Below are 14469 nucleotides of genomic sequence, written 5' to 3' on the forward strand. Positions count from 1 at the left end.
AAATTATTTGAAAAACAGAGAAGGTGGTGTGTGTCACTCCCACTGCTGTCCTACTCCCTAGACAGTCAGCTTAATTTACCATCCATGTAGTCTGTGTGATTACCACAGTAGACAGCAGCACCACTGACTCCAGCTACAGACCTCCAGCCAGAGGAAGCAACTCACAGCAGTAAAAGTCCCTATATTTCTCAGTTCTCTCTGCTTTCACCCAAAAAGAAAACCATCTACTAACCCATCGAGCAGAAACATCCCAACAGCCATCACTCCTATATGCTCTTCACTGCAGAGCCTCCGGCCACTATGGACAAGTCCTCCGATCTCCACCCCGGTCTCCCGTCGAGATCCAGAATGACGCCCAAGAGGGAGAGGGAGAGCGGAGCCTTTGTGCCTCCCAGAAGTCACAGGCGAAGGCCATTGAAGGCAGGCCGGGTCCCCGGGGCAACATCAGTGAGGAAAGAGAGGCTGCAGAGGGAGAAGCTAGAGACAAATGAGGTGAAGGTGGAGCAGGAGACAGAAGTGAAGGTGAGAACCACTGTGGTGGACATAGACAGCGTGAGAGACAAGGAGGTCAAGGAGGAGAACCTGGGCCTCCTGGAAGCAGCAGAGCCGGAGGAAGGTAAGTCAAAGCCTGAAGGAAAGCCTGGCACATTTTATATGCAGTTGTGAGAAGCTCAACAGTTGTTTAGTTGTTCCCAGTTCGGCGTTCTTAGGAAGAATAAATATGTAATCTTGTGATCGGAAAATGTCTTTGTTAAATGTCTTGAAACGTTCTGGAAAATAAATTACAGATAATAAGATAAAAAGTATTCAAGAATGCAATGATACAAATAAATTACATTTTCATTTCAATTTTGCAATAACATCATTCTTCTTGGTAGTGACAAATCACAACAAAAGAAAAAAGTCTTGGGACATTTTTGGAGCTTGAAAATTGCAAAATGAATCAAATTATATTTAGTCTGAGTATCTTGGTTGGGTTTCTTCAAACAAAGTGTGGATGTGGATCTCTGCAGGTCTGAAGCGCAAGAACCTGGGAGTGTTTGAGTGGCTGCTGATGGTCTTCGTCTTGGCTCTGGTTCTCCTCATCCTCCCTCTTTCCATCTGGTTCTGTGTCAAAGTACGAACTACAACACAGACTGAACAGAAACCAAACACATGGATAATAATCTACTTTAAAAACTAGTGGGGTTTCTTCAACAGAAATCATGCAAAACAAACCAGGCACATGGAGTTTGTGATGGAGAAGTTAAAGGCTGAAGAATAACATCATTCATGATTATTTTGACTTTTTGAGACAGCTCTTTATGGTGAAAATGCTGTTTCCAGCTTTTCAACCTAAGTGGGGGCGCCGGTGGCTAAGTGGAGAGCAAGGCCGTCCTTAAATCGGCGGTTCGAACCCCGGCTCCGCTAGTCGCATGTCGATGTGTCCTTGAGCAAGACACTTAACCCCAAAATTGATCCCGTGGCTGTGCCTACGGTGTGATAGAATCTGATTTGTAAGTCGCTTTGGATAAAAGCGTCTGCTAAATGTCTGTAATGTAAAGAGAAATTAGTGAATATTGGGGAATTTTTAGCATGCCAATGGGCTATTTTAGAGAGTCAGCATTTTCACCTTTTAGCCTTTGTTTTAAATCGAATGCAATGTACTAGAGTCACAGCCAACATAACAAAACGGTGTCAATGTTCTAATACTTTCTGACTCCATTGTTATTGTACAAAAGTATTGTATAAAACACTGGCCTACTTGTCCACTTGACTTGTAAGTCAGTGCAGCCATCACTGTCCTCCATTCACATGGACTGACTGATGTCTGTCATTTCGATTGACAGATAGTGAGGGAGCATGAGAGAGCAGTGATCTTCAGACTGGGTCACCTACTGCGTGGAAGACCCAGAGGACCAGGTTGTCACCAATTACTGTACTTTCTTTTATGCAACACAGTTGACTTGTCATTTCTGAGGATGTGTCAGTGATTTTAATTACTGGTGGGTTAGGGTTGGCTTGTGATCATGTACCTAATTCGTGTTAAAGTTTGGACGGCCCTCAATTAGTTACATTCTTTTAGTCATCATCAACCTTTCTCCCTCCTCTCTCCAGGCCTTCTTTTCTACCTTCCACTCCTTGATGTGTGTCACAAGGTTGACATTCGACTGACAATGCTGAAGGTTCCTCCTCACACGGTACAGAACAATTCCCACTCAGCTCCGTATGTAGAAATGATTACTATACGCACTTTGCTTTCCCTAAAATCTTTCATAGTCCATAAAGAAATCAGACTTATTTGTCACTTACTAGTAAATGTCATTTGCTACTTTCACTGAAGTATCTTCACAGAAGTTTACAATGAAGCAGGATTCCATCTTTGTCACACAGTGTTTCTCAAACATTTCGGACGATGAGTAAATTAAGTGCTCCCCGCTGAAGCAATTAACTAGACAGTGATGAGGATTTGATTTCATTAGACTGCTGACTTCTCATACGTCTGTTCCCAGGTGGTGACAAAGGACTTGGTGAGGCCGGAGCTGAGTGCAGTGTGTTATTACCAGATAGAGAATGTGGCTTTGTGCAGCGCAGCTCTGTCCAGTCCGACCACAGTGCTGCAGACTCTGGTCCAGGCAGCGGTCAGAGACATACTCGCCCAACACACATTCAGCCACATCCTGCTGAACAGGAGGAAGATCGGACAGCAGATACAAGCAGCTGTTGACTCTGTTGCTTGCCGCTGGGGCATCAAGGTGGAGAGAGCAGACATGTAAGACAGAAGATATAGAAAGATGATTTATTGTAATTAACTTTCCTCGGCAGCATTTATCTTAGTGAGTTTCATTGGAAGCCAAGACTTAAACACGTGGTAGCATCGCATTCTGGTCTACCTCACGTTACTGTGGATGTAGAGTCTGGTCTTCATGTCCCTCCTACTACTAATGTCCTGGGTGAACATTTATGCTTGAAGCTCTTGCAGGGACTGGCAGCAACACCTGATATTAACAGCTGATGCTTTAAATGGCTAAAGATAACCAAGAGCCAAAACAAGAAGCGTCTGTTTCGTACATTACAAAGGGTTCATAAAAAATGCATCACTTTCTGTGTGCAAAGTGTTTTTCCTCTGAAATCTTTGATTTTTCCTGGTAAACCATAAAGAGAAATGTAGAGATTTGTAGTGTACTGGGATCTTCCTGCTGACCAGGCTTGTGTTTGATTTCCTGTCAGAGACGAGCTCAGGTTTCCTGTGGAGTTACAGCAGAGTCTGGCTGCAGCCAAAAGACAACACCAGGTCAGAGTGAGTTACTATGCTATACCAGTGTGTTATAAAACACTGTTCTACATGTTAATGCCTGCTTTTGAATATTATGTGTTTATGTTCATCGACTTTCATCTTTTTTGGTCAAATATTGGCATTTGACTCAGGAACTTTATTATTATCAGTATTATTTGAAAAACATTTGGAAGATAAGTAGAAATACACAGAAAGACCTTTATGTTTACGATTATAATATGTCTAACTTTGGCAGATCCTTGCGCAGTATAAAAGACAGTAGCTGACACCAAAGATTGCTAGTGGCTGATCTCTGTTCCGATGCCTTCCAACACTCTGCTCAATGGACTAGTTTCTGTTTCCATTTCAAGACATTTAGCTGTTTTTCCAGCTCAGAGCACAGCCTTGGTTTATCCTGTGAACTGAAGTTTACCTCTGCCAGTGAGATCATTTCTGCATCCCCAGTAATATTTCTGTACAGAAAACATGTTTCCAACAGCAGTCTTTCTCTCCCCCAGGTAAAAGCTGCAGAGGGGGAGAGAGATGCCTGGGAGGGGTTGAGGGCTTCTTTCCGTCTCCTCCATCCTGCCCTGGTCCTTCCACTCCCCCAGGATCTCCTGAGCGTGACCCCTGACCTCTCATCTCTACCACTCCCTCCTCCCCCTGCTGTGGAAGGAGAGGGTGGGACGACAGAGGGGGAACCAGATACAGACTCACCAATGATGTGACTGTTGTGACGTGAAAGTTTATTATTATTGAAATGTTATATTTCATTCACAATTTACAATTTCCATGTCATGTCTGTTTATTTTTTGGAAGGAAACAAAAACTAATTTGCCTTTACTTGGAGTCAGACATATCACGAGGTCAAACAAAACCACATCAAGCCATTATATAAATGATAACATCACTATATTCATTCTCATACAACAGACTAGCAGTATGAATATTGGACAACCTCCTGATGATAGTAGCAATATCTTTCTGTATTGTCTTTTACTTCCTATGTGTTATACTCATTTGTAAACTTCTGAAACAGTGCATTTGTTGGTAATATGCAGCAGAAGTGATAATACCTTAGATAGTTTTCCTTTACTGGTTTTATGAATGTGACTGCGATGGACTGCAGGCGATGAGCCTTGTTACAACCCAGAAAATGCATTAACACTAAAATTGATTTCAAAACTAGTTCACCCAACATTTAATGGAGAGCTCCACACATAGATATAAAGCTGTGACAGCTCCTGATCACGTCACATCACCGTTTCTTGGTCTTTTTGGTGCTGCTTGTTGGTTTGGCTTCAGCTGTGGTTTTCTTTGGAGGAGCTGGAGTTGTTACTGGTAGTGGGGAGGGTATTGGTGTTTTCTTTCTCTCTGCAACTAAAACAAATGTACTGTACTACATGTACTACCTTTATGTTTGAATACTGTATTATTGTCTCTCTGTCTCAGTTACAAGATTATAGAATCTTTTGTTTAGGCGGTACCTTCATTACTTTTGGGCTCCAGACTGGGCCGACCCTGCAGTTGTCTCTCCAGGTCCTGAATCTTCTCCAACGCTGCTTGCAGGGCTTCCTCGGCCTTGAAGGCTCGCCGCTCGGCACCCTGGACACGCAGTTCTGAATCACTGACACATACATGGAGAGAAATCTAACCTGGATGCCTTTTGCACAGCCGCAGGTCCACTCTCCATCTCTGAACAAACACAAACTCAGCTAATATGTGGACATTTACCAAACTTATTTCAATACAAAAGCATGGATGTTCAGCCATGTGTGGCACATTGAGCTTATAGGAAAAAAACATAGATTTCCCCTTTAAAGGGTGATGCGATTGATATCTTGTAACAGTATTACAAAAATGTTCTACTTAACGTTAAGAGAGTTAACTTACTACAGTTCCTGCTGCAGTAAACCTACTGTGGTCAGATCACTAAAAGCTTTCTGGGCTTCATCTGTTGCTGGAGACACAACCAGCTCCTCAGTCTGACAGACAGAGACAGACAGACAGATGGTCAGAGAGACGGACAGTTTGTTCAGCTCTATAGACGGTGAAAGGCATGACACGAACACTGGAAAAAGTGTGTGATTTAATTTCCTGACCCTGTTTAGGTGGACACTGCTCTCTTCCAGCTTTCTTTGTGTAATGTTTCCATCATAGCTTATCAGCTTCACCACTGGGGTCTCAAAAACCGCTAGCTCCCCCTGCAGGACAACAACAGCAACACTGGTACTTTTAGCAAGTAAGTCATAATGTACCAAGAATATGTGAAACAAATTGTGTTCCTTTAAAAAGACCCATTTGTAAAATCCTTTTTATTGAATTCCTTAAAACTGCTCTATCTTGAACACAATTCTACAAACTCCAAGATACTCCAAAGCTCTATAACCGTCGCAATGAACCATGAATGTGTAATTCTACTGTTGAAGAAGTACACTTGATGGAAACTGTATTAATACCTGATAAACCTCTTGTTGTGTATCATGTCCCTCAGCAGTGCCCTGTGGAGAAACAAGAGTACAATTACTGCCCTCATCATTAGCATCATGATTATTATTGAATTGGTAACAGATGTTGAATATCTTATCTAGAGCATATTATCATTTTGAAAAAGAAGGATGCATATTATACAAAAAATGGAAACCAAACAGCGCCGGTCAGTAAAATAAAAGTCCAAGTTAATGTCATTAATCAACCTATACATAATAGTTATTTATACTGTCTAGGCTACACTTATCCAAAATATATATAGTCTAAATGGTTACAGGGTGTCATTGAGGTTTTTACTCGTAGTCCACAGCTGTTAAAATGACTCACCTCTCTCGGTTCTGCCTCAGTCTCATCTGTGACCTCACTGTCTGCTTTAGGCTCTGCTGAAACCTCTTCGTTCACCTATAAACACACACAAAACCACAAAAACATTGTGTTCCTCTTGCAATTTCCAGATCTCAAACCTTTGTGATGAAGTGATCACAATGTATTTGGGTAACTGATACCAGCATCAGATCCTGACTACAGTAAAAACCTGATACTTGATCAATGGCAATCTTTCCTCTGAAGTCTGTGCTACATTACTGTAGTATCAGTGTCGCTGTCAGTCAACTGACACCAGGCTTTCAAGTCATTTCTCCAATAATAAAGAGATAACTAAGTTGAAATATAATAATAAACCACAGCCATGCTCATCTTCAGCAAATATGTTTTAAAGTCAGAATCCAAACTAGGTCTATCCATGTGGGTTGTATTTTAATTGACTCCTCACCAGAGTCTCCATGCTGTCTGCTGGAGAGACCGGGACGTCGACGCTGGAGGCGGGGTCAGCCTGTCGGACAGACAGCTCTACAGGACTACCTGTCACTCCTGAGAGCAGGATTATACTGCTCTCCACCCAATCAGTGCACTCCTTCTGAGGATGGACACAAAACAGCATGTACAGTACACATGTAGGTTTGTTTAGCGCATCTTCCCCGAGTCTGTAAAACCACTATGGCTCCCTCTCCTGGAATTTTTTAATGTTTGAACACAAAGTAAAAAACAACAAGCCGTTGGAATGTAGGGTGGTGCGTATCATGATTTTTCTACTTGCGAAATGTATAAACACGCAGCCCTGATGTTACTATCAAGTCTTTGCCATCTATTTAATTCTGTCTCATAACTTTACCTGCAGCTTTCTGCACTCATTCATCTTATCTTCAATCTCGACTTGATGTTGCTCCTGCAGAATCAGTTGGCAAGAGCTGGAGTCAAAAACAAGCATTTCCTGATTAGTAAATCCTGGAGAGAAAATCCCCGCTACTGATCCTTTCAATCTTAGAGTATAACTCAACATACTTAGCCATCATTTCATTTCTGTGTGTTGTTAGTTAAAACGTAGAGTGTGAAAAGGTTATCACTGCCCTCTGATTCAGTTCACTACTTGTGCCAGACAAAAAAGTTTACTTATTTTACTGTGGACAAATTGTGAGTTACGTTGGTAAACAGCATCTGCATGACGATAAAATGTAAAAGAAAAATTGTAAAAACTTCAGGTACCTGCTGATGTATAGGGAAATAAAGTTCAGTTTCTCAGTCAGTATCTTGGCATCCTTATCCAGTGTCTGTGGCGAGATGTTTGTAATGCAGTGGTGTTCCTGTTCTTGACAGTGGTCTTCACTATACTCAGGTACCATGAGGAGCAACAGGTCCAACATCCAACGGATCTGTCCCATGTGAAGAGAACTGACCTGACAGGAGAGGAAACACTAAAACTCAGCAAACAAACGCATCATAACTGTGTTCGTCACCTGTATGAGTTGCTGTGACATGTTAGGAGGGGTTTTGATCATTCAGATGTATTGTCTGTGTAACATCTGAGCTTCACATTCATGGAGCTGATAAGTTTGTTGCAAAACACTTGATGGAAATGTAAGTGACATTGTAGTTTTAGTGTGTTGACTAAACCTGGTTGTTACTGACCTCCTCACTGAGTCTCTTGTTCTCACCATCAGTGAAGTTGGACAGGCTGGTTATGAACTCCTGCACTTTGTCTAACAACTCGTCTGTCTCTGTACTGTTTGAACAAACAAACACACGCAACAGGTAAATAAGTATTTCAATTGCAGTATCAAGATGCACCTTTTTTTCGATGCGCTCATTGAAATTGTCTTTCAAAACTATTTATTTTCACCAGCAATGAATAAAATGTTTAAAAAAAAGAGACTTGGCTTGTCCAAGGAACTACACATTTCCTCACAAGTGATTCAAAATCACAGAAAGAATACCACATTTGAAGAACTTTCAAAAGTCTCCTTTTTGCAGCAAATTGACAAACTTATTTTCAAGATGTTGATATATGAGGCATCTGTCTTTTCATTAAATCTATTGTTTGAACCAAACTTACAATATGTCAGGCTTATTTTTGTCCTCTTCGTTCTCTGTCCGATTGCTCGAGACGTTATTAAAGGCTTCTTCAGCCAAACTCTTCCAATTTTGCAGTGCCTTCTCCAGATTCAGCCAGTCAGAAACAGACATCATGTCTAGTTGACCAACCACTGCACCAAGCTTGGAAGCCTGGGACTCCATCAACCTGAGCAGTGACATGATCTGTCCGTGGATCCCTGAAACAGCATGGCTGGAATCAGTTTCAACACTTAAGTCCATATCTTAACGACTGTATCTCACATTGAGGCCCACTAAAACACCAAGAAAAACAAGAGAGATTTATGAGACAGATATACCGTATTTTCCGCACTATAAAGCGCACCGGATTATAAGGCGCACCTTCAATGAATGGCCTATTTTAGAACTGTTTTTATATATAGGGCGCACCGGATTATAAGGCGCATAGAATAGAATAGCGTCGTAAGCGTGTCTCTTGAAAGGTGCCATTTTGGGGTCTTTATACACACACAAGTGGTGTTGGACTAGGAGTAAGCACAGTACCGGTGTTTACCGCGGTGCGGCTTTGTAGTTTACCAGTCGTACTGAAACATTTTGACAGAGCGCCGTGTACAACCAGTATGGATCAACCAATTAACCAATTGATCCATATATAAGGCGCTCCGGATTACAAGGCGCACTGTCGTTTTTTGAGAAAATTAAAGGCTTTTAAGTGCGCCTTATAGTGCGGAAAATACGGTACATGAAAAATGAAAAGTGTATACTTTACTTACCCGTCTGTAGGCCTCAAAAATCACAGCTTCTAGCTCATTTTGAATTATTCAACATTGTGTCTCTATCAGCCCTCACCACTGTCTCCACTGACTTGGGTGTCCAGCCGTTTCAGGAGCTCAGATAGGACCTTGTCCAGCTCACTTAGGGCCCGTTGGCCTTCACGGGGTTCACCATCGGGAGAAGCGTGTCTCATGAACAGCTCAAGGCTCATATACCGCCTTCTTTCCTGGACACGTCCGAGCTCGATGAGTGTCTGCTGGCTGCAAAGCAGCTTCTCACCTTGATAGCTGTCACACTGGAGGGCCAATGTCTGCAGAGAAACAGAACACAGAGGAGGACCTTAGGATAACAAAAGGAAACTTAGCTGTTGACTAGACATACTGTATGGCCCAAATTTCAACATATCCACTTGATAATTGGAATACAATCGGAAAGAAGGATGGCAAAATGGCAACTACTTTACGAGGGAAAAATATATGCATGCTTTAAAAATAGCTTTTCCTTGTCGAGGACAACATCAAGGCAAGTGTACATAGACAGATAGATAACATCAATGACCACAACGAGAACAACATAGACAGAGGAAGTAAATGTACTGTCTTACATTTGACCAGTCCTTCAAATCAGCATGAAACTTTTCCAAAGAAGCTTCCTCATAGTTTGGTTGAGGACAGCTTGAAAGAGAGTAAGAGCATGTTTGGCAGAATACACGCACAGATCAATCTCTTCTTCCTTAAATTGCTCTCAATTACTTCACTGATCATTGACACTATACTGGGCAGTAAGTAGGTTAATACAGTACATCATATTTTCTTTAAAATAATGGATAATCATGAAACCTTACGTAATCTCCCTGGGTATCTTAGCTTATCCTTACTTGTTCTGCATGGTGCAGAAAACCAGCCACTTAGCGATGCCTTGCTGGATTGCACTGATCTGTTCACACTGAGCATGCTCAGTCTTCTTCAGCTGGGACATGAAAGCAATCAGATGCTTTTTCCAGTAGTCAGTAAGCTCCATGAGGATAGCCAGGTCATCTGTGTCCTATAGCAGGATGGTCACTATCATAGTTAGAGTGTATTTGAACCACCAGGGATGTTTTTGCCATGAGCAATACAGAAAGTGTTAAGAAATAGGAACTGCATTGTTACCGTCGAAGTGAGGTAAAGGCAGCATTGCTCAGCTGTCTTGAACCAGCTCTGCGCAATGATATGGAGCTGACTGATCAGCTGCAGCTTCTTTACACTGATCACCTGACAATCACAGACATGTTATTCTTACAACCCAAAACTCAAAGTGAGCAAAAATGTGCGCCATAGCTATTTATATATTTCTCATTCCTTCCGATTGCGCTAGCAAAGTCAGTTAATCTATCATCTATTCGGCATAACAGCACATCATCAAAATCACAAACAACTAACACATGATGTGAGTCCAATTGAAAGAAAAACACTACATCGTGGCTCACACACCTTGAGGGCGAGGCTCAAGGTGAACTGGCTCCAGCAGTCTCTCTCCTCGGTCATCTGGAGCAGCTGAGCCTCAAGGCGACCCCTCTGCAGCTCATACAGGTCGTGGTAACCCTGCACCACACTGAGAAGAGCACATGGACTATTTGAAAGGGGACATCTGGTGGCATTTTGTACTTCTGCACTGCTGCCTGTCTTCAAGAAAATCCGTTTTTTTGTCCCCTTGAAACACAAATTTGAGATTCTAAATTTAAAAAGTAATATATGGAAGTAATATATAAAGATACAGTAAAGGCTGCTGTGTACAATACAACAAAGATGCATTGATAGCAGTACCTTACATGTGTAGGTAATTGCTTCTACAGTGTTACTCTTTACTGTGTTCTTTTGACATTTTTTTATCAAGGCACAAATAAATCACTTGATAAGTGTCTTGAATTGAATCAACTTGGCGAAAATGTGTTTTGGACTAAATGAGCAGTGGTTCAATTCATTCCGACTGTACGAGGGACTGACTCTGAGTTGGTGTGAGGCTGCTTGAGTTCCCCGGCCAGCTGCCGGTGAGCGCGCTCCACCTGCTGGGAAACAGAAGCATCATGGTCTCTCATTCTGGACAGCTCCCTGTGAAAAGGATGCACAACCATAAACACTTCCACAGAAAAATGAGCAAACACATTTCTTGTATTCACACATTGTAATGAGTGCTGTTTTAAATTTCTTGCATTTATTATTTACTCTTTGAATAGAATCACTCTTTGAACACGTTCCAGTGCTTAACAGCACACAGTCATTTCATCCATCGTGAACCAGCAGCCTGACACCTGACCTACGTACGTGTTGAGCTCCTGGATGAAGGTCTTGATGCGGTGGATCTCCTCAGTGAGCCGGCGGTCCAGAGCTCGCTGTGCCACTGCCTCAGTGTGCAGAGCCTTCAGTCGGTGGGGGATTCGCTTAAGCATGGTCTGGTAGCGCTGTCTGGGACACACAAACACAAGAGCTGCCGTGAAAAAGGGCTTCTTGGGGTCATTGCTGGAAAAGAATTTCTGAAAATCTCCTAAACTATCCGTCAAAAGATGTTACAGAATTAACTTGAGGCTCAATGATGGCTCATTTTATGAGTTCTTATTTACATCCATATTTCCATAATCTGATGCAAAAGCTCATGAAACTCCCTAAACTGTGTTTTACCACTTAAATACCGTCCTCTATTGGCTGCTAACCTGAGTTTGGCAAGCAGCTGTCCTCTCTCAGCACAGCCCACGCTGACCTGCCGAATCAGTTCATGGAAAACAATGTTGTAGATGTTCTGCTCAACCTGCACCAGCTCCAGCAGACCCTCCATCTGTAAGACATTTCATAATATGTATAGCTGGCTATACTCGAATAAAAAAACTCCGAGCACATTTGTTTTTCATAGACTGTAAAGCTTTTACATTACGACAGAAAGATTTCCAGTCGCACCCTCAGAACACTTGGCACTCCAAATCCAACTCAGTACACTCACAACTATAAAATGAGCCCAAAGGCCTGATGTTGCTCGGTTATGTATTTTTCTACATACAGCAAATGCAACACAGCACTAGTGTCAGCGATAGAGCCTGTGTACTTTCTGCTTGTGTGTCTGCCTACCTGGGAGAGCTCTGTCAGCTCCTCAATCTGCTGATCCACTCCGGCCTTCTCCAGCATGTCATCTATCATCCTCATCAGCTGGATCACTTCCAGTCTACCACTGGGCCTCCTGGACACACAGAACATACACACATCCCTTATCTTACCAGCACTTTGCCTACCTTAAGGTACACCGTGCTACTACCTCCTACTATTAAACTGTACCATTGCTAATTTAGACAACAAAATCTCCAAGTGAAGTCTACTCGACTAAAATGTATCTGTAAATTAGAAAAATCCATATTTCTGAACTCACAATGAAGGGAAGACCCGCAGCTTCTGCTCATCATCCTTCAGCTGCACTGTGAACGCACTGAGAAGAGAAGCCACGTGAGAGTTTGTTTGAATTCCGAATAATAAAATGAGGCTACACATGAGAAAGCACACTCACTCCTCGAAGAACTCAAGGCTCCGCAGCCCTTTGTTTGTCACAATGTGATATTCTTCCGGGATCAGACTTTCCGAGACATTCAGGTTCTGAAAGACAGAGTGGCCGTGGTTATCACCTCACACTGTATACATATATATAGATATATGGCAATAAATGAGAATTTTAAGTCTGTACTATATGTAAGACAACTGTAAAACCTTCTACTGCTGAATATGAAAAACCTATTTGAATTTCTCTCTTAACTTTTACTTTTTATTTAATTATTATTATCTTTTCCCTTTTGCGTGATTGAACAATTAAGTGCTGTAGTTCCTGAGCTGGGATATCTTGCTTATTTGTCACATCTGGTTGATTTTGTTGTATTGTAAAGCACTTGCTTTAATTGTGTGTTGTACCACACATGCTGCTCAGAAAGAAACTCTATCAGGTAGGTTATGATAAATAAAAAATGTGAATTTCGGCACATTCTACGGCCTTCCATATTTTTTGCCATGAAGGGTTAAAAGGCCAAAAAGTCGGACAGGTCACCTGAGACACTTTACCTTTGTGTCTCCAATGCAACTTCTGTCGGTCAGTGGTGGGAGGGGGGTCATCTTCCTCTGGGTTGCCATAGCATCACGCAGGAACGAAATATCCCTGTATGGACGTCATCCGAACAGAAGAGAAACATTTAAAAAAACAAGCACATCTAGTCCCTTAGGGTATCTGCAGATTGCAGAAATGTAAGACCCTTTGAGACGTCTGATGTTGCCCTGATTCTAGAGCAATAGTATAATTATCTGAGTACAGATAAATATTCAGTAAGAACCTAAAATCCGTTTGGCTTTCCAAGATGTCCAGTTATGAAAATGCAAAATAAAAACCAAAGCTAGGTTTGTATTCATACTGTCCTGTATTAGTGTCAAGAGTTAACATGCATGTCGGAGTAATGAATACAGTATATGCAACGTTTTATTGGTTGACAAAACACCACAGTTCAATATGAATTTCAAATTAAATCTTTGGATAAACTTCCTTGTTGCAACAACAGCATTGTTTTGTCGGTGCAGCTGACCTGCCTGCTCCAGTCAGGGACGTCGGCTGCTCCAGAAGGAATTTGTATTTATTGCGTCCGAGCCGGTGATGCCAGACTGGATCCGGCCGCCTGATTTCACTGCCCTGTATACAGAACCATCTTAGGAAGTGCCACACAGAGAGAACCTTCTTGGGATTAATGGGGGTAGAATATACCTTGCAGTGCTGATGGTGTGCAGTGTGCCCCAGCGTGCTCCTGCTGCTGAGAGTGGAGGTAAGGCTGACCAGCAGTTCATCTGGGAGGATGTGGTTGTTGACAGGAGGAGGTTGTGTCATTCTGCGCTCTGCTGGGACTTGGCAATTCAGTTCCACAACTGAGAAAAATTGAATAAAACTCAAACAAACCAGTAGTATAACTCACCTTGGTATGAGGGGATGTATGTATACACACATAAAGTCTCTAAACATCTTCCTGTGATGATGAACACTATTGTTGTGATAAATGACATGATGATGCATAATTGTGTTAGTTTGAGGGGGAGAAGCATAACTTGTATTTATCTTTGGGAAACAGATAAATAGCTGTGTGGCTGTAATCGTCAAAGGTTTGTGGCTGTTGTGAATTGACTGTGGCGTGATGTGTGCCGTACCAGTAAGAGTATTGATTTCCTAGCATTAGCTAACCATTTGTTTGTTTACCATCCACGGTAACGTTTAGCTCCCCCACTGACTGTGCGCTAATGTCACCTCTGGTGTCCCGTGCCCGCTCCGGCCTCGATGAATTTGGGGCTGAATTGGCTCTCATGGACGCAGACATCCTGGACTCACGGCGGAGATGATGTTACGATGAGGTTTTGGGAACCAAATTCCAAAACGTTGACGAAGTCATGTGGACGAGAAGATAGTTTTATTTGCCGAAAAAAAAGGAAACGGTCCCTTCCACTCTCCCCCGAGGCTCAACTTCCTGGTCGCGCTGCCATGGAGACGCCCAACGCTGTCCATGGACACTGAATAGTTTA

General features: G+C 42.3%; 2 protein-coding genes across 2 annotated transcripts; one reads left to right on the forward strand and one right to left on the reverse strand.

Annotated features, from left to right (window-relative positions):
• Positions 1-223: 223 nt before the first annotated feature.
• On the forward strand, positions 224-3984 carry nphs2 (NPHS2 stomatin family member, podocin). The gene is made up of 7 exons (XM_076088653.1): positions 224-616; positions 1014-1117; positions 1830-1902; positions 2098-2180; positions 2493-2752; positions 3211-3280; positions 3775-3984. The coding sequence occupies exons 1-7, from the start codon at positions 271-273 to the stop codon at positions 3982-3984; spliced, it is 1146 nt and encodes a 381-aa protein (XP_075944768.1). The 5' UTR covers positions 224-270.
• Positions 3985-4514: 530 nt separating this feature from the next.
• axdnd1 (axonemal dynein light chain domain containing 1) lies at positions 4515-14267 on the reverse strand. Its single transcript, XM_076088652.1, has 25 exons — positions 14198-14267; positions 13667-13803; positions 13491-13594; positions 12979-13072; positions 12437-12522; positions 12302-12358; positions 12007-12115; positions 11598-11719; positions 11212-11352; positions 10894-10998; positions 10381-10501; positions 10060-10161; positions 9786-9952; positions 9513-9582; positions 8984-9218; positions 8136-8352; positions 7712-7805; positions 7289-7479; positions 6918-6993; positions 6519-6662; positions 6074-6148; positions 5359-5460; positions 5150-5241; positions 4744-4883; positions 4515-4630 (listed from the first exon to the last, which is right to left on the reverse strand). The coding sequence occupies exons 1-25, from the start codon at positions 14265-14267 to the stop codon at positions 4515-4517; spliced, it is 2967 nt and encodes a 988-aa protein (XP_075944767.1).
• Positions 14268-14469: the final 202 nt, after the last annotated feature.

This window comes from Anarhichas minor, unplaced genomic scaffold (assembly GCF_050575085.1).
Source record: "Anarhichas minor isolate MPS153535 unplaced genomic scaffold, ASM5057508v1 ptg000010l, whole genome shotgun sequence".
Classification (NCBI taxonomy): domain Eukaryota; kingdom Metazoa; phylum Chordata; class Actinopteri; order Perciformes; family Anarhichadidae; genus Anarhichas; species Anarhichas minor.